The sequence below is a fragment of the Alligator mississippiensis genome, chromosome 4 (assembly GCF_030867095.1).
Source record: "Alligator mississippiensis isolate rAllMis1 chromosome 4, rAllMis1, whole genome shotgun sequence".
Lineage (NCBI taxonomy): Eukaryota > Metazoa > Chordata > Crocodylia > Alligatoridae > Alligator > Alligator mississippiensis.
Genome location: NC_081827.1, coordinates 115,166,980 through 115,184,370, shown reverse-complemented (window position 1 = coordinate 115,184,370; position 17,391 = coordinate 115,166,980). Strand labels below are relative to the sequence as shown.

Sequence of the window (17,391 nt, the reverse complement as noted above, 5' to 3'; positions counted from 1 at the left end):
AAACTTCCCCAGCTGCAGCTGGAGCCCCTCGCTCCTGGTGGAGCCTCCCCCGCTCGCAGGGGCAGCGCAGGGCTGCGAGGGCAGGGCAGGGCAGGGCAGGGCCGGCGGGGAGCGGCTGCCTCCTGCCAGGGGAGCCAAGAGTTAAAGCCAAACAGCCGCCGCCTCCTCCGGTGCCTGGCGAGGAGTCCGGAGGCTCGCGCGGGGGAGACGGCCATGGGCCCCGCTCGGGCAGCCGGCAGCAATAAAGGAGGTGAAGTGGGCGCGGGCGGGAGCCGGGCCGGAGGAGCCGCCTGGCCGGGCTGCAGCGCGGCGCGGGGCAGCACGTGGCGCCGCCCGCAAAGGCCGCTCCGGGGCTGAGGGCGCGGGGGGGACGCGTCGCCTCCCTGCCTCGGGCCGGGCTCAGCTCCTGGCCTTGCGGCCCGGCTGCTCCCCTCCCAGGGCTGCTGTTGCTTTTTTCCTGCCTGGGAGTGGCCCTGCCTGGGGTAGTGCCCAGCTCACTGCTGCTTGCCTGAGGAGCCGCATGGTTTTTTTAACCCGAACAGCTGTGCCGGCACTAAACTTGTGTGTAGCCTAGGCTCCAGCCAGGCACTGGAGACTCTCGACCAGAGTCTCCCTCAACCAGGGTGCCGCGGAGGGAGGGCTTGAGACACTTTCAAGGGTGCCCCAATGTGCCCCATGGCACTGGGCATTGGCAACATGTAGGCAGTGAGCCCTGAGCATGGTGGTGCACCCCCTGCAAAAAGGCGCTGCTGACACTGCCAGCGGCACCTGTGGGTGGTGCTGCTCTCCAACACCCCCCTGCTGCCAACACCGCTGGCAGCATCTGCGGGTGGTTGCCACCGACTGCTGGTCAGCACTCGCCACCCCCACCGCTGACAGCGCCACAGCTGCCTGCAGGAGGTCCCCGCTTGCCGCCACCACGCTCCCACTGCCAACTGCACTGCCTGCAGGAGCTCACCGTGCCCCCACAGCCTCCAGAGGCACATGGCATTCATGGTGCTGGGCATACAGACACAATTCAGAAGATGAACCCAGAGATTTCAAATCCACAGCATTAAAAAGGGGCGCAAGGACGGATGCCGTAGAGCAGTGGTCTCCAACCTTTTTAAGCAGGAGATCCCCTTTGGCATTTAAAAGCATCCCAAGATCTACTGTGTGCCGCTGCTGCCACCCTGCTCCCCCACTCTAGCAGGTAAATCTGTGGGGAGGGAAGGGGGCGCAGACCAAGGCAAAGGAAGAAAATATTATTTGGGGGCACGCGTGCCCCACAGGTAAGTCCCACTCAGACACAGCCCACAGCCCCGGGCCATCTGGCCCACGGCTACCCATGGGGGATATTTGGCATCCATTATTATTGGTTTAGAGATGCCAAAGGAAACATCTCCAACTGCTCTGTTCAATTGCCATTAATAGATCAATCATCCATGAATTTATCCAGTTCCTTTTTGAACCTGGCTGTGCTCTACCACCTCCTGGGGCAGTGAATTTCACAAGTTAACTACATGTTGCATAAAAAAGTACTTTTTCTTGTTAGTTTTAAACTTGTCATCTACTAATTTCAGGAGGTGTCCCATTGTACCCATAGTTCTAATATTCCAGGATTTGGTGAAACAACTTGGTCCACACCTTCATAATTTTATAGACCTCTATTCTATCTGCCTTCAGCCTTCTTTCCAAATTGAAGAGCCCTTTCCTTTTTAGTCTTTTCTGGTATGGAAACTGCTCTAGGCCTCTCATCATTTTGGTGCCCTTCTCTGTACTTTTTCTATTTCTACTACATCATTTTTGAGATGCAAGGATCAGCACTGCACATGGTGTTCAAGACGTAAACACCATGGATTTGTATAATGGCATGATGTTTTCCGTTCTGTTTTCAATTCCTTTCTTAATGATGTCCAAAATTTTATTGGCTTTTTTGGCCACTGCTGCACATTCAGCTGATATTTTTGGAGAACTATCTAAAATGACTCCAAGATGCAGTGCCTGAGTTTGATTTCCATCTAGTTTTGGCCTTTGGTCTCTTGTATTTCTTCAGATACTTTTCTGTTTGGGTATTATTTTATAACAACAAGAATCTAGTTGTCCTGTTGTGGGTTGGACATTTAGTAGTAATGCATAAAAGATAGGTGCCTGCCCCTAAAAGCTTGCATTCCTGTACCATCGGCCAAAAGGAGCTGTCACTGATTTCAGTGTAAGTGGAGGATCTGACTTTCATGAATGTCTTGCCAGAATGAATCCTTCTGCCCACATGGAATCCTGACTATGTTACTAGCACTTTCTGCAGTCCTTCAGTATGGATCCCTTTGCAGCCTGGGGCCCAAAATGTCTTTGCTCTCTCATGAATCTTTCCTCAGGAAGTGGACACATGAAGGCAGCAGCATCAGAGTGAAAAATTCTAAGGTTAAACATAGGTTTTCCTCTCTGAGTGTTTTGAGTAACGTCACTTTCTTTTGTCAAGCGCATGTAACTTTTTAAGATAATTTACTTCCCTCTTCTTTTCCAGGACCAAGATGTTTGACTGGTTGGGGTGAAGTGACTTCTCAGATGGAACAAAAAGAACCACTTGCCTTTGATCTGCAGAGCCCTGAGAAAAGGGAGACCCTGAGAACCACCTGTACAGGTAAAGATCATTTTAAAATCAGCTCATGTGGTTAACTTGGTACCAACCTAAAATTTCAACACAGCTGTCATGTGCTCCCCTAGACTCATCTGTGCAAGAGCAGAGGCACGTTGTTAATGTCACAGAAAGTATCACCTATCCATTGTGATACTGAGCACTCACTTCTTGGCTGTGCTTACTGAAATAAAATCCAAGGTATTTCCTGACGATCGTATTAACGTTCTGAATGTTAGAACAAGAATTTCAAATCTTGGCCCAGAATTTCAAATCTAGGGGTGCCTATAAACTCAATTAATCAAGTCTGCCGGGGCATGCTAATTAGTTAAAGTGTCCATGCTGCCATTTTGAAGCATGGGACACTGAGTACATGAGACACTACAGGTTCTTTAATTAGGGTGGTTCTCAGGAGTGTCCACTCCCACCCCAGAGCACATGTAATGACACCCTAGGAGCCTTAGAATAGGCTCCTAAATTTAGGAGAATGATATACAAGCACAAGTTCCCAATGACATTTTTGTTCCCAGACCATTTGGGTGCTTGATAAATTTTCACACTTCAGTGTTCTAGTGGGAATTTAGGAGATTAACTTTTGACTGTTTTGCTGTTGTTGTTCACTATCTTGATCAATATCTTCTGGTTGTGCATGCCAGATAATTATTACAGAGACTTCCTAGTATGCTAGTAGTAGCAAAGTATGGTAATACTTGGTTTTCTACTTAGAATGAAGTTCAGATATCTTACAAAAAACCTCTAATCTCACTTCTACCCAGTATTCAGATGATACTGTTTGAATTAGAAGGCCAGGCTGCATTTTCAAAATGTTTCTCATGCTCAAGAATGCAATTTTAAAGTCCATAGATTTTTTTCCAGATTTTTTTGAGAGGTGATCTTGTTTCCTTATTTGCCTGTCAAGTCCTTTTACTACATACTGGCAGCATTTGAGGTGCCTTTTGAAGAACAGTGTTTCTGCTATAAATGTCTGTCAAAAATTTGAAAGGATAGCATGGGAGATGGTGCTGTCTGTTTTCTTCTCAGTCTCTCCTGCCACCTACCTACTCTCTTTTTCATCTATGTCCTTTTCCTCACCTCTGTTTCTTTCACCCAATCCCCATCGCTTGTGCCTTTCTGAGGAAGGATTTTCCTGAGGTGGGATGCTAAGCTTGAGGTCACAGGCCTAGCAGAATATTTATGGGATTCACTCTTCTCCTCAATTCTAGGGTGAGTCATGTCTGAATATTCAACTTGCTCTTTCTTCTTAGATGACAAAATCATGATGGCAAATGAGGAGGAGAATCCTCTGCCCAAGACAAACCCTGAGAAGAGCCTGGACACACACAGAGGCTCCATCAACTGTCAGAGGCCACCAGGGTGGGAGAACCGGTATCAATGCACAGAGTGCCAGAAGAGCTTCAGTGTCCATTCAGCGCTGGTGAAACATGAGCGGGTCCACACAGGGGAAAAGCCATACCAGTGCCACCAGTGCAGCAAGAGCTTCAGTGTGAGCTCCACTCTCATCACCCACCAGCGCATCCACACTGGGGAGCGTCCATACAAGTGCTCCCAGTGTGGCAGGAGCTTCAACCAGAGCTCGCACCTCACCCAGCACCAGAAGATCCACACAGGGCAAAAACCTTGCACGTGCATTGCTTCTGTGGAGGGCTCCCCCAACAGCTCAACATGCATGAAGCACCCAGGGCTGCATGCTGGGCTGGGGCCCCACACCTGCCGTGTTTGCAGGAAGAGCTTCAGCCGGAGCTCCACGCTGTATAACCACCATGGAGTGCACAGCGGTGAGAAGCGCTACCAGTGCGCCCAGTGTGGCCGGCGCTTTGGCGTCAGCTCTAACCTCATCCAGCACCAGCGGGTCCATGCAGAGGAGAGGCCATTCCGATGCCTGGAGTGCCGGAGATGCTTCCACCTCCCTGCCGACCTGGCTGAACACCAGCAGGTGCACCAGGGGGAGAAGCTGCATGCATGCCCCAATTGTGGAAAGGGCTTTGAGCAGGAGGCCCAGCTGGCCAAGCACCAGTGCGTGCATGCCAGGGAGGATGCCTACTGCTGCCTGGAGTGCGGGAAGAGTTTCAGCCGCAAGGGCAATCTGGTGCGGCACCAGGATGTGCACAGTGGAGAGAAGCCCTTCCGGTGTGGGGACTGTGGGAAGAGCTTCAGCTGGGGCTCATCCCTGACAGCACCAGCGCGTCCACACTGGAGAGAAGCCATACCCCTGCCCAGACTGTGGCAAGTGCTTTGGCTTCAGCTTGCAGCTCACCACCCACCGGCGGGTACACAGCGGCTAGCGGCCTTACCACTGCTCTGAGTGCAAAAAAGGCTTTGCTGATAGCTCAGGGCTCATCCAGCACCGACGTATGCACACAGGGGAGAAGCCATACCAGTGCCTTGAGTGCGGGAAGAGGTTCCGACAGAACTCAGTGCTGACCCAGCATCTGCGCACACACTCTGGGGACCGCCCCTTTGAGTGCAGCCAGTGTGGTGAGCGCTTCACCCAGAGCTCCACTCTGGCAGCCCACCGGCACCTCCACACTGGTAAGCGCCCCTACGCCTGCCCAGAATGTGGGAAGAGCTTTAGTGAGAGCTCACATTTGGCACAACACCACCACATACACACTGGGCTCAAGCCCTACCGCTGCAGTCAGTGTGGAAAGAGCTTTGTGCAAAGTTCACAGCTGGCCACCCACTGCCGCATCCATGCAGGCCATAAGCCCTACTGCTGCAGCGTCTGTAGCAAGAACTTCAGTGACAGCTCAGCCCTCACCCAGCACCAGCGGGTACACACTGGGGAGCGCCCTTATGTGTGCAGTGAGTGTGGGCGGAGCTTCAGCCAGAGCTCAGCCCTGGTCCAGCACTGGCGGATCCATACAGGTGACAAGCCCTTTGAGTGCAGCACCTGTGCAAAGAGTTTCAGCCAGAGTGCAGGGCTCGCCCAGCACCGCAGCACACATGCCATCGGGAAGCCCAGCCAGCCAGCAGGGTCCTGGAACCATGCAGGTCCTGAAGCTCCAGCAGGGCAGCAGTGACCTCAGGAGGGGAGGGAAGAGGGTCTCCATGCTGCTGCACCAGTCAGTTGAGGAACTCATGTCATTTAAATTGTTCTTAAAAAGCACCCCAATCAAATGGTTACAGAAAAAGTAGCCAGCCCCCCAAAACAGGGCATGAGGAGGCACATTCATAACATGTTAAACCACACCCTTGCCTTTCTTACCCAAATCAGCTCCCCAAAATTGGGCTGTGTGTCTGAAGTTAGGAAGCTGATTTTTCTTATTTCTGTGTCTGAAGTTAGGAAGCTGATTTTTCTTATTTTCTTGATACAAGCATAGAGATGCCTTGCTCTAATGGCTGCTGCTTCTCTCTGGCCCCAGCAAGCAGAAGAGGCAGAGTCCTGTGTTAACTCACTCAGAGCCATGAAGAAATTTGCATGAGCTACTGGGTGAACCCCGTAGCTTGTACCTAAAGCAGCAATTGAGGTAACTCAGGGCAAGTGAGCTGCTCACCTCCATCCTTGGAAAGGTCTTTGAAAAGATTATGAAGGATCCTATTCATGGGAGTTCAGTGGGAAAAATAATGCAGCGGGGAAACCAGCATGGATTTGTAGCAGGTAGATCATGCCTAACCAGTCTGGTTTCATTTTATGACGGTCACAAAATGCTTAGACGCAGGAGTAGAAGTGGATGTCGTTTTCTTGGACTTTGGCAAGCCCTTCAATATGGTATCTCATCCTAGTCTCATAAATAAATTAAGAGGCTGTGACATAGATGTTTACACGGTCCAGTGGGTGGCAAATTGGCTTAGCGGTTGCACCCAGAGAGTGGTAGTAGATGGGTCGGTATTGACCTAGAAGGATGTGGGTAGTGGAGTCCTGCAGGGTTCAGTCCTTGGACCTGTACTCTTCAATATCTTCATCAGTGACTTGGATGTGGGTGTGAAGTGTACTCTGTCCAAGTTTGCAGACAATACTAAATTGTGGGGTGAAGTGCACACTGGGGTAGGGAATGACTTCAGGCAGACCTGGACAGGCTAGAAAAGTGGGCAGTACACAATAGGATGCAGTACAACAAGGACAAGTACAGAGTGCTGGACCTAAGGCACAAAAATATCCAGCACACCTACTGGCTGGGAAGTGACCCTCTCAGTAGCACAGAAGCGGAGAGGAATCTTGGACTCATAGTGGACTCCAAGATGACCATGAGTTGTCAGTGTGATGAAATCAGCAAAGCTAACCGCACTTTATCATGCATTAGCAGATGCGTGGCAAACAGATCCAAGAAGGTGATACTTCCCCTCTATGCAGCATTGGTCAGATCGCAGTTGGAGTACTGCATCCAGTTTTGGGTGCCGTACTTCAAAAAACATGTTGATAGATTCGAGAAGGTCCAGAGGAGGGCCACTCATATGGTTAGGGGCTTACAGGACAAGCCGTATGAGGAGAGACTGAGGGACCTGGACCTCTTCAGCCTCCACAAGAGAAGGCTGAGAGGTGATCTTGTGGCTGCCTACAAATTCATTGGGGGGGGAGCACAGCAAGGGATTGGAGATGCTCTGTTCACCAGGGCACCTCTTGGGGTAACAGGGAACAATGGTTACAGACTGACAGAGAGCAGATTTAGGCTAGACATCAGGAAAAACTTCTTCACGGTAGAGGTGGCCAAAATCTGGAATGGGCTTCCAAGGGAGGTGGTGCTCTCCCCTACCTTGGGGGGCTTCAAGAGAAGGCTGGGTAGGCATCTGTCTGCACTCTTTCCTGCCTAGGCAGGGGGTCATACTTGATGATCTGTTGAGGTCCCTTCTGACCTTAGCATCTATGAATCTACATACAGTCTGTAGTATCTTGATGATGAGGCCTATGGTGGGGAAATAACACTTCACTCTTTACCAAAAGTTTAACAATAACTATTTACAGTAAAAAAGTAACTGTGTTGCTACTGCCCTTGCAATTGTATGGGGCCTAGTCTTGTTGCTCTCTGGTCACATCAGAAAGTTCCCTCCTGGGATGCCAAACTTCCTGGACAATCTGTGTTTTTGGGAGGACTGTGTCATACAGTCAGCTGTAACCTTCCAAAAACAAGATGCATGTCTTGCTTGAAGGTGCGTGCTATGTGAGAAAATACAATACTTCAGGGCCATATCCAGATCTCTGCATCATGGTTGCCGCTAGTCTCTTCTAGCTGCAAGGTTTGGAGTGAGAATGGTCCTACACATGACACGAGCTGTTTCAAGGAACATGGGGTGGGATGTTACAAGAGTTCCAGCTGCTGCAGGGATCTTTCCCATCACATAGTAAATTAGCCATCCAGTCCACCAAGCACTGTACGAGCAGAGAGCCTTCTGGGTGTAGGACCTTTGTACAGTAGGTATTTCCTGTAGCTTTGCAGCTTCTAAGCTTTGCAGTATGGAAAGGTCCCACCATATCCATCTCCTTTGCACCTAAATCAGACTTAATTTGGGTCTGCACAGAGGGTGATGGCAGTCTCACAGAACTCCTGGGCCCCTGAATATGTAAACTCTAGGCATATGCAAATAGGGAACTATTCAATTCGGGTTCGGATTCAGCCAAATCAGATGCCAGCGATTTGATTCAGAGCTCCAAATCAGTTTCCCGCTTCAATTCAGCCAAAACGGCTCCAGAGCTGATTCAGAGATTTGGCTATAGGGTATAATGGGGAATCAATGAAGTATCTATAACTTTGTTATTTTTCATCTGCTTTGGATAAAACTTTCAGGGGTGGTAGCCTCTGCTGAGAGCATGAAGTCTACCAAGTTTCAAGGAGATAGGTGCAGGGGTTTGGGGAAAACTGCACCCCAAATTCTTGAAAGCAAAACTCATGTCACGTGTGTTAAGCCACAGCGGGGTCAAAACTACAGGGATGGTGACCCTTGGTGAGGCCACAAAGCCTGCCAAGTTTCAAGGTAGTAGGTGCAGGGGTTTGGGGCAAACTGCACCTCAAGCTGTGGACAAGCAAAACTCGACATGGGTGACACTTGTGTGTGTTAAGGCACAGCAGGGTGAAAGCTGCAGGGATGCTGGTCCCTGCTGTGGCCACAAAGCCTGCCAGCTGTCAAGGAGATAGGTGCAGGGGTTCTGGGGCCCTGCACCTCTAGCTGCTGACAGGCAAAACTCATGACATGGGTGCTTGTGCAATTGTGTCTGTCTTGGGTCACGGTGGTTGCGGGGAGAAATGCAGACCTGGCTGCTAGGCCCTGCTGCAGCCGTGAAGTCTGCCATCTGTTAAGGAGATCAGTGCAGGGGGGTTCTGGGGCCCTGCACCTCGAGCTGCTGACAGGCAAATCTTGTGACATGGGTGCTTGTGCAACTGACTGTCTCGGGTCTTGGGGCAGTTGATTGTCTATATTGATACTTTCCTCTCCTTAGTGTGTGGTTTTGTAGGTGTTATTAACTCATTACATTAGCTAGCTACTGTGTATTGAGCTGGTCCCCAAGTGAATCATGACTGATTGGTAACAGTAGCTTAGCAGCCAGGCCTGCAGCAGTCTCATCCCCCCCGAGCCCCAAGACAGTTGAGTAGAGGTGCAGGGCCCCAGAACCCCTGCACCTATCTCCTTGACAGCTGGCAGGCTTCATGGCCGCAACAGGGGCTAGCAGACCTGCAGCTTTCAGTCTGCTGTGCCTTAACACACAAAGGGTCATCTATGTCACGAGTTTTGCCTGTCAGCAGCTTGAGGTGAGTTCCCCCCAAACCCCTGATGCTATCTCCTTGAAACTTGGCAGGTTTTGTGGCCTCAGTAAGCGCTACCATTGCTGCAGTTTTCACCCCCCTGTGGCTTCACACACACACACACACACACACACACACACACACACACACACACACACACACACACACACACACCATGAGTTTTGCTTTCAGAACTTTGGGGTGCAGTTTCCCAGAAACCCCTGCACCTATCACCTTGAAACATGGCACACATCATGCTCTCAGCAGAGGCTACCACCCCTGCAAGTTTCATCTGAATCAGCCAAAAGACAATAAAGTTATAGATATTTCATTGATTCCCCATTATACCCTATGGCTGAATCTCCAAATCGATTCGGAAAGCCTAAAGCTTCCCGCGATTCAATTCGGATTCATAGATTCGGCCTCCAAATCATCTCCAAATCCGAATCATGATCCGAAGCTTTGCACAGCCCTAGTAAACTCCTACCTGATCTTCGCACTAGTCCTTTTGCTTCATCCCCTTCTTCCTTCAACTAAAGGTAGGGAATTTTTTGTCTTAAATCACAAAGAACGCATGCAACTTCCCCTCTTGGTGCCTCCCATGTTCCTTTGCAAGAGAGCAGTATGGGAAGAGGCATAAATCCCATTCTTACTTATGGTGGGGGCACAGAGCAACACATGAATAGGGAGGGCAGGGGCTCAAGCTGAGTTGGAAGATGACAGAACATCCATTTTGTTGGGGATATGCAATGCAGGCACAAATATAAGTGGTATCTCGGTTAAAAAAATGTACATCAGGTTCCATGATAGAATAATTCTACAGAGGCCTAGCTAGAGAATTACAGTGTTGGGAATACTTTTCTCTATAGTCAGGTTCAGGCTGATTTATCCCTAGAGTCTCAAGTTGCGACTTAAGTAGTAGACATATCATGGGAGCAGCAGTACATAAATGACTGTTTCATGTACCAGGAACAATTGAGGTGGCCATTTATTTAACTAGGAGTGGATTTTTCTGTGTAAGAGGCAGAGCCATCTCTACAGGCATATTGTATTATTCACCTTCAGAAGGCCTACCCAGGATTAAAGGACTCTTATTTTATTGAATGTGAAACTTCAGAGGGAGCTTACCACTGATAAGAATCCTTATGAGTCCTGTCTAGTTACGATAGGATGCATGTAGGGAAAGTGTTACCATGGCAAAGACCTGTAATTGATGCTGAAGAATATGCTGTTGTACAGTAGTGCATAAGAGTGATATGGAGATATATCACTAGGGGGAATGCCATACTGGATCTGGTATTGGCAATGGGGGATGACATGGTAGGGGACCTACAGATCAGTAGCCATCTGGGGGACAGTGATCACCTAATAATAGAATTCACCATAAGACGTCGAGTGGGTAAGGTAACTAGTAGGGTGAAAGTGCTAGACTTTAGGAAAGCTGATCTCAATGAACTCAGGCGATTAGTCAAGGACGCACTGCAGAGTAGGAGTTTTGAAGTGATGGGAGCCCAAGAAGGGTGGCTGTGCCTTAAGGAAACGATCCTTCGGGCACAAAGCAAGATGATCCCCGTGCGAGGTAAAAGAGGGAAAGGGGCCAGGAGGCTTCCCTGGCTGACCAGAGAAATCCAGGGCAGCCTAAAGGCCAAAAGGGGAGCACATAAAAAGTGGAAACAGGGAGAGATTACCAAAGACGAATATACCTCCTCTGCTCGTGCTTGTAGGGAGGCAGTTAGACGGGCCAAAGCTACCATGGAGCTGAGGATGGCAACCCAAGTAAAAGACAACAAGAAATTGTTTTTTAGATATATAGGGAGTAAAAGGAAGGCCCAGGGAGGAATAGGACCCCTGCTAAATGGGCAGAAACAATTGGTGACGGACAGGGGGGACAAGGCTGAACTCCTCAACGAGTTCTTTGCCTCAGTGTTCCTAAGCGAGAGGCAAGACAAGTCTCTCGCTGGGGTTGTAGAGAGGCAGCAGCAAGGCACCAGACTTCCATGCGTAGACCCTGAGATGGTGCAGAGTCACTTGGAAGAACTGGATGCCTTTAAGTTGGCAGGCCCGGATGGGCTCCATCCGAGGGTGCTGAAGGCACTGGCTGACATCATTGCACAGCCACTGGTGGGAATATTTGAACGCTCGTGGCACATGGGCCAAGTCCCGGAGGACTGGAAAAGGGCCAATGTGGTGCCCATTTTCAAGAAGGGGAGGAAGGAGGACCCGGGCAACTATAGGCCAGTCAGTCTCACCTCCATCCTTGGCAAAGTCTTTGAAAAAATTATCAAGGCTCACATTTGTGAGAGCCCGGCAGGACAAATTATGCTGAGGGGAAACCAGCACGGGTTCATGGCAGGCAGATTGTGCCTGACCAATCTGGTCTCTTTTTATGACCAGGTTACGAAACGCCTGGACAGAGGAGGAGGGGTGGATGTCGTATACTTAGACTTCAGGAAGGCCTTCGATACGGTATCCCACCCCATACTGGTGAACAAGTTAAGAGGCTGTGACTTGGACAACTACACAGTCCGGTGGGTGGCGAATTGGCTGGAGGGTCGCACCCAGAGAGTCGTGGTGGATGGGTCGGTTTCGACCTGGAAGGGTGTGGGCAGTGGGGTCCCGCAGGGCTCGGTCCTTGGACCGATATTCTTTAATGTCTTCATCAGTGACTTGGACAAGGGAGTGAAGTGTACTCTGTCCAAGTTTGCAGATGACACAAAGCTATGGGGAGAAGTGGACACGCCGGAGGGCAGGGAACAGCTGCAGGCAGACCTGGACAGGTTGGACAAGTGGGCAGAAAACAACAGAATGCAGTTCAACAAGGAGAAATGCAAAGTGCTGCACCTAGGGAGGAAAAATGTCCAGCACACCTACAGCCTAGGGAATGACCTGCTGGGTGGCACGGAAGTGGAAAGGGATCTTGGAGTCCTAGTGGACTCCAAGATGAACATGAATCGGCAGGGTGACGAAGCCATCAGAAAAGCCAATGGCACTTTATCGTGCATCAGCAGATGCATGACGAATAGGTCCAAGGAGGTGATACTTCCCTTCTATCGGGCGCTGGTCAGACCGCAGTTGGAGTACTGTGTGCAATTCTGGGCGCCACACTTCAAGAAGGATGCGGATAACCTAGAGAGGGTCCAGAGAAGGGCCACTCGTATGGTTAAGGGCCTGAAGACCAAGCCCTACAAGGAGAGACTAGAGAAACTGGACCTTTTCAGCCTCCGCAAGAGAAGGTTGAGAGGCGACCTTGTGGCTGCCTATAAGTTCATCACGGGGGCACAGAAGGGAATTGGTGAGGATTTATTCACCAAGGCGCCCCCGGGGGTTACAAGAAATAATGGCCACAAGCTAGCAGAGAGCAGATTTAGACTGGACATTAGGAAGAACTTCTTCACAGTTCGAGTGGCCAAGGTCTGGAACGGGCTCCCAAGGGAGGTGGTGCTCTCCCCTACCCTGGGGGTCTTCAAGAGGAGGTTAGATGAGTATCTAGCTGGGGTCATCTAGACCCAGCACTCTTTCCTGCCTATGCAGGGGGTCAGACTCGATGATCTATTGAGGTCCCTTCCGACCCTAACATCTATGAATCTATATGTAGGGCAGTTCTATAGTACTATAGCTGACACTCCCCTGAAGTTTTGAACTCTTTCCAATTTTAGGTGTCCAATTTTTTCCCCTTAAAAACCACCCCCCACAATTTTTTAAGCCTTTAAAGGATGTTTCAGTCTGCAGTTTTGAGCATCTTAAATTTATACAATCTATTGGAAAGACACAGTAACCCTTCTGCTCCTTCTTTCATTGGTCTTTCACAAAGATATTAAGATTTCTCCAGAATATGGTCGTGCACATCTTGAATCTGAAGGATACACTAAATTAATATGAAACTAATACCACCCACAAATCAGACAAATGTGAATCTAGACTTTGGGATTACCATATTTTCTCATATCCGTCCTCCCTCCCAAATAACATATGTGACTCGTTTCTGGGAAGTAGAATGTAGAAAAAGATTTTTCAAGAGTCATGTCCTAGAGATGGCTTTTCCATGAAGACACTGTGCTACAGGTGGAAGCAGGATATAGGGGTGCAGTCTAATATTAACCCTTTCACAGTTGCCCTCTAATTGGCACCAGTTTTTGGCAAATTTTATCTCATAACAGGGATATGGGGGATACATAGTACTGTGGGGTGCCAAGACAGAGAAACTGGCAGCCATCTTATAGTACAGAATTGTACCTTTCTATGCCTCCACGTAGTGAAATTCTAGCAATGAGAATCACCTTCCCTTCTTAAGATATGCACCCTGGTTTTGGAGGACTGATTTTTAGGAAAAGGTGCATACAGTATACAAGTAAATACAGCAATTGCCCCCATACATGCAGGGTAGGTTTCCATTATGATCTTAATACTCTAATTCAGTTCATTTAACTATAACTAGTTGACTAACGAAACTTATAATTGGAGGTACATGTAGTGGGAAACATTTGCCGTCAATTAGCAGCTTGATCAGGACGTGAAAAAGTGAATCTCTGACCTGTGCATAAAACTGCAAATGGCTATACAATTGTACAAGTAAAAACAAAAAAAAATTTGTATCTTGGATAATATGGTCATACCTTCTGGCTTATTCTTTGGGTATCACTACTGAAAGCAGACTCAGGGTGTTTGGTTGATTTTCACTATGCATTTCCAAGCTTTCAAACATTTGGGTTTTGGGGTTGTTTTTTGGGTTTGTTTGGTTTTTTTTAAAGGCAACTTGCAAAGAAAAAACACCGGCTCTCCATCCCTACTTGGTTTCTTTCAGATGTATGCATGCCATTTAAAGCAAAGTGTTTTGAAATGAAAAATGTGGGTCTTATTCACCCGTCAGTTAGCTGTCCAAGATAGACAAGTAGGTCAGGTGAGTCATTTGGAGGCTTTATATCATAGAACTCCTACCCTCTTCTGTGGGAGTTAATGTGGGTATCTTAGTTCCTAGTCTGCTTTGCAGCACCCAAAGCATACTAGGGTGCTGCAAGATCCTCCTGTATGAGGAAATAAGTGCTCTGCTCCCATGTCTGGCACCCTCTGCCTGTCCCGGCTAGTCCAGCAGCACCTGTGGCTGCTCTTCTGGGGATTGATGCTGCTTCCCACCACCTTTCCCCATCCCCAGGCAATGCTTCTCCACCTCCCTTCCCACTCTCACCAGTACACTCTCCTGCAAGTGAGCAGACATAGACAGAACCATGATTTGCAGCCTAGCTTGTCTCCACCACTCCAGGAGGGGCCATGGGGATGGTTGCTGGCATCTAAGACCTTCCAGGAGCAGCCTCAGCCTCCGCAGCAGAGCCTGCCCTTACCCCCTGAGGTACAGACCACAGTAGAGAGCAGGGTCCAGCATACTTGATTAATCGAATCTGCTCTGGCATTAATTACAGTGCGTTGGAGCGGCCACCCAGCTTGTATATAGGTACCCAGTGATCCTGCTAAAGCACAAAGCAAATGGTGGAGAAACCTTTTGGGAAAGGATAGAGAAAGTAATCAGGCATTATACTTGCACATGATAAGCAAAAAAAGGGCACTAAACCATATATTCTCATTCTTGATTTATTCCATAGGTACTGCTCTGGAAAACAAACAGACAAACAAACATCCTAAAGCACGATAGTTAAAAGTTAATATGCACTGAATTTTAAACTGATGGTGGGACTTTTGACCTGGAATTACCATTAAATATTTTCCAGTAATTTAATCTTTACCATTAAAATTGGAAGGAAGAAGTTAGTGTTTTGATTCAAGAGATATTACTGTAAGAGTGAGAGGTAAAGTGTCTCAGGAAAGATGTATTCCATTTTTCTTGGATCAGGTGTCTAGTAATACAGGGGGAAAAGTTATTGAAGGCTTAAAGAAGACCATGCTTCTGTAGGTCTGACATTTTGGAGATATCACAAGGATACCATTATTGGATCTCCAGTGGAAAAGTGTTGACTGGTATGACCAACTAACTGGTGAAGGAGATTGCATACAATGCTTCACTATGGACTTGGAATCTCACTAAAAGGCATGGAATTGTGTTTTGCACAGCTGAAAACTGAAATCTGTTTAGTAGGCAACATGGTTGGAGTTTGGTCATTTTTATTTCTGCAAGGCAGTGAGACTTTGAGCCTGAAGTGAGGATTTAGGAAGCTTGAAGGAAAAGGAAAACTCCTATTGCACTTCTGCTATTTCTACTTTCACTTGACCCTGCGATACTCTTTTGCACTGAGGATACATGCATGAAAAGAATATACTGTGCTGAATTTTTAATGGTATAATCTCCAATACAATGAAACTGAACTACCAGTATCCAGGTGAACAATAAGATGCTTTCCTGCAGGGGACTCATTTGGAGTTTAAAGGCTAAGATTTTCAGAACCATGTTTAAACTAATGGAAGATCTTAATTCTGCTTGTGACAGGACCCACTCAAGGGCTAGCTTAGATGCCCCCACCTACAGGCTAAGTCTGCACTTCCTAGTCTAGGGGTAGGCAAAATGCGGCCTGCAGGCCAGATGTGGCCCACCAGGCCTTTCTATCCAGCCCATGGGGCCCCTGAAAAATTTAGAAAATTAATATACATCTGCCCCTGGCTGCCTGTCATGTGGCCCTCAATGGCTTGCCAAAACTCAGTAAGCGACCCTCCGCCCAAAATCATTGCCCACCCCTGTTCTAGTCCCCTTATGATTAAGGGACCTATTAAAGTCATGGTGAGACTAAACAATTTTTTGGGGTTGGTCATGGCATAAAGAGCAAATTTCATGGATATTTCCCAGATGTGCTCTGCCACCTCCATCTCTCACAGAGAGGCCTCAGCAGGAAAGGAGGGACATGGAGGCAGCCACTGTCTTGTCAGCTGGCTGGCCTTCATGCAGGCCCACCCCTTTGGTGTTGATTGATGCAGAGGCCCCAGTACAGGGGGAGGGACCAGGGGGAAGCTCCCACTGGGTAGTCAGTATTTTATTTTTATTATGTTGATTTTGCTGGACAATACTAGATTTCAGTTTCTGCAAAATCATAAGTAGCAGTCTACTCAACCTGTGATTTCCTGCCATGCCTTGATGTAATCTTAATATACAGGAAGGTTACCCTAGAAGCTTAGAGGAAGTCTGGTGGTGCCAATTTCACCACTGACTCCTTCCCCCCACCACCCACAGGCCTTAATCATCATACCCAGCTGCCCTCATAGCTACACCTATGCCTCATGAATCTGAGCACCTTGTTGCATATTAATTTTGGGCAGCTCCCAGAGCTTTTAACCCATGGATCGTCCACACGTTAACTTCTAAGTGACTTGAAGCACTCATTACATGGCTCAAAGTTACACTACTCAAGGCAGGATTATTTCTTGATCCATACAACCCAGCTCCTGGTCCATCAAGGTGGGGCCACTCCCCACAGATGTGCAGCTCACGTTGAAGTTGCGATTGCAAGCCAGCATTAAGCCAATCAACAAAATGATTGTGCAGCTTAGGGTGTAACATACAACAAGGCCCTTAGTCACTTTTTCACCAGGTCTCTAGGCCCTACTATAGTTCCTGGGCCCCTGGTCCTGCTTGTGTTTCTGTTACAATTCTCAAGCTTCCAGCCCTAGTCTCAGCCTCCACCCACTTGGGCCATGGCCCCTGCTCCAGTTTCAGCCCCTCAGCTACAGCCTCTCTCCTTAAGTCTCCTCACCCTTGCAGGGCTCAGAACTGCAGCCTGCTCCCAAGCACCCTGCTGTGTGGCCTCCAAACCAATCCTTATATAGCCACTGGTTTCTATAACCAGAGTGTGAACAGAAACATACCCCCGCTGGTGGAACAGGAATAAGCATTAACCAAAACCTTTAACCCATTTAGACACACTCACCAACAAGGAAAGGCTCTTCTGGCCTAACTAGCAGCTCATCCTCACCTTGTGGACCAGCACCTACTTTATGCAGTATAGTTCTTCCTTCCCCAATACCCATTTGCCCTGGGGCAAGCCTATATACTAGCCAATCCCACCCCTGCTGGTCTACTGATCCCTATGTCTCAGCTCTGGCACGGGGCTTCCTATTATCCAATTTAGAGTCTCATTTACCTTTAAC

At 48.6% G+C, this 17,391-nt stretch overlaps 2 protein-coding genes across 2 annotated transcripts; both read left to right on the top strand.

The window, feature by feature from the left end:
• The first annotated feature begins 114 nt into the window (after window positions 1–114).
• LOC102560632 (zinc finger protein 85-like) lies at window positions 115–15,065 on the top strand. The gene is made up of 4 exons (XM_059726491.1): window positions 115–250; window positions 2,504–2,620; window positions 3,880–5,164; window positions 14,904–15,065. The coding sequence occupies exons 1-3, from the start codon at window positions 214–216 to the stop codon at window positions 4,935–4,937; spliced, it is 1,212 nt and encodes a 403-aa protein (XP_059582474.1). The 5' UTR covers window positions 115–213; the 3' UTR covers window positions 4,938–5,164; window positions 14,904–15,065.
• Window positions 4,987–5,655, top strand: LOC132250059 (zinc finger protein interacting with ribonucleoprotein K-like). The gene has a single exon (XM_059726199.1). The coding sequence runs from the start codon at window positions 4,987–4,989 to the stop codon at window positions 5,653–5,655; it is 669 nt and encodes a 222-aa protein (XP_059582182.1).
• Window positions 15,066–17,391: the final 2,326 nt, after the last annotated feature.

Excerpts from the sequence above, each read along its gene's own strand:
- LOC132250059 (XM_059726199.1), top strand. The coding sequence starts at position 4,987 with ATGCACACAGGGGAGAAGCCATACCAGTGCCTTGAGTGCGGGAAGAGG.
- LOC102560632 (XM_059726491.1), top strand. The coding sequence starts at position 214 with ATGGGCCCCGCTCGGGCAGCCGGCAGCAATAAAGGAG. Across the intron at positions 251-2,503 it reads AGCCGGCAGCAATAAAGGAG|GACCAAGATGTTTGACTGGT; the intron begins GTGAAGTGGGCG and ends CTTCTTTTCCAG. Across the intron at positions 2,621-3,879 it reads CCTGAGAACCACCTGTACAG|ATGACAAAATCATGATGGCA; the intron begins GTAAAGATCATT and ends CTTTCTTCTTAG.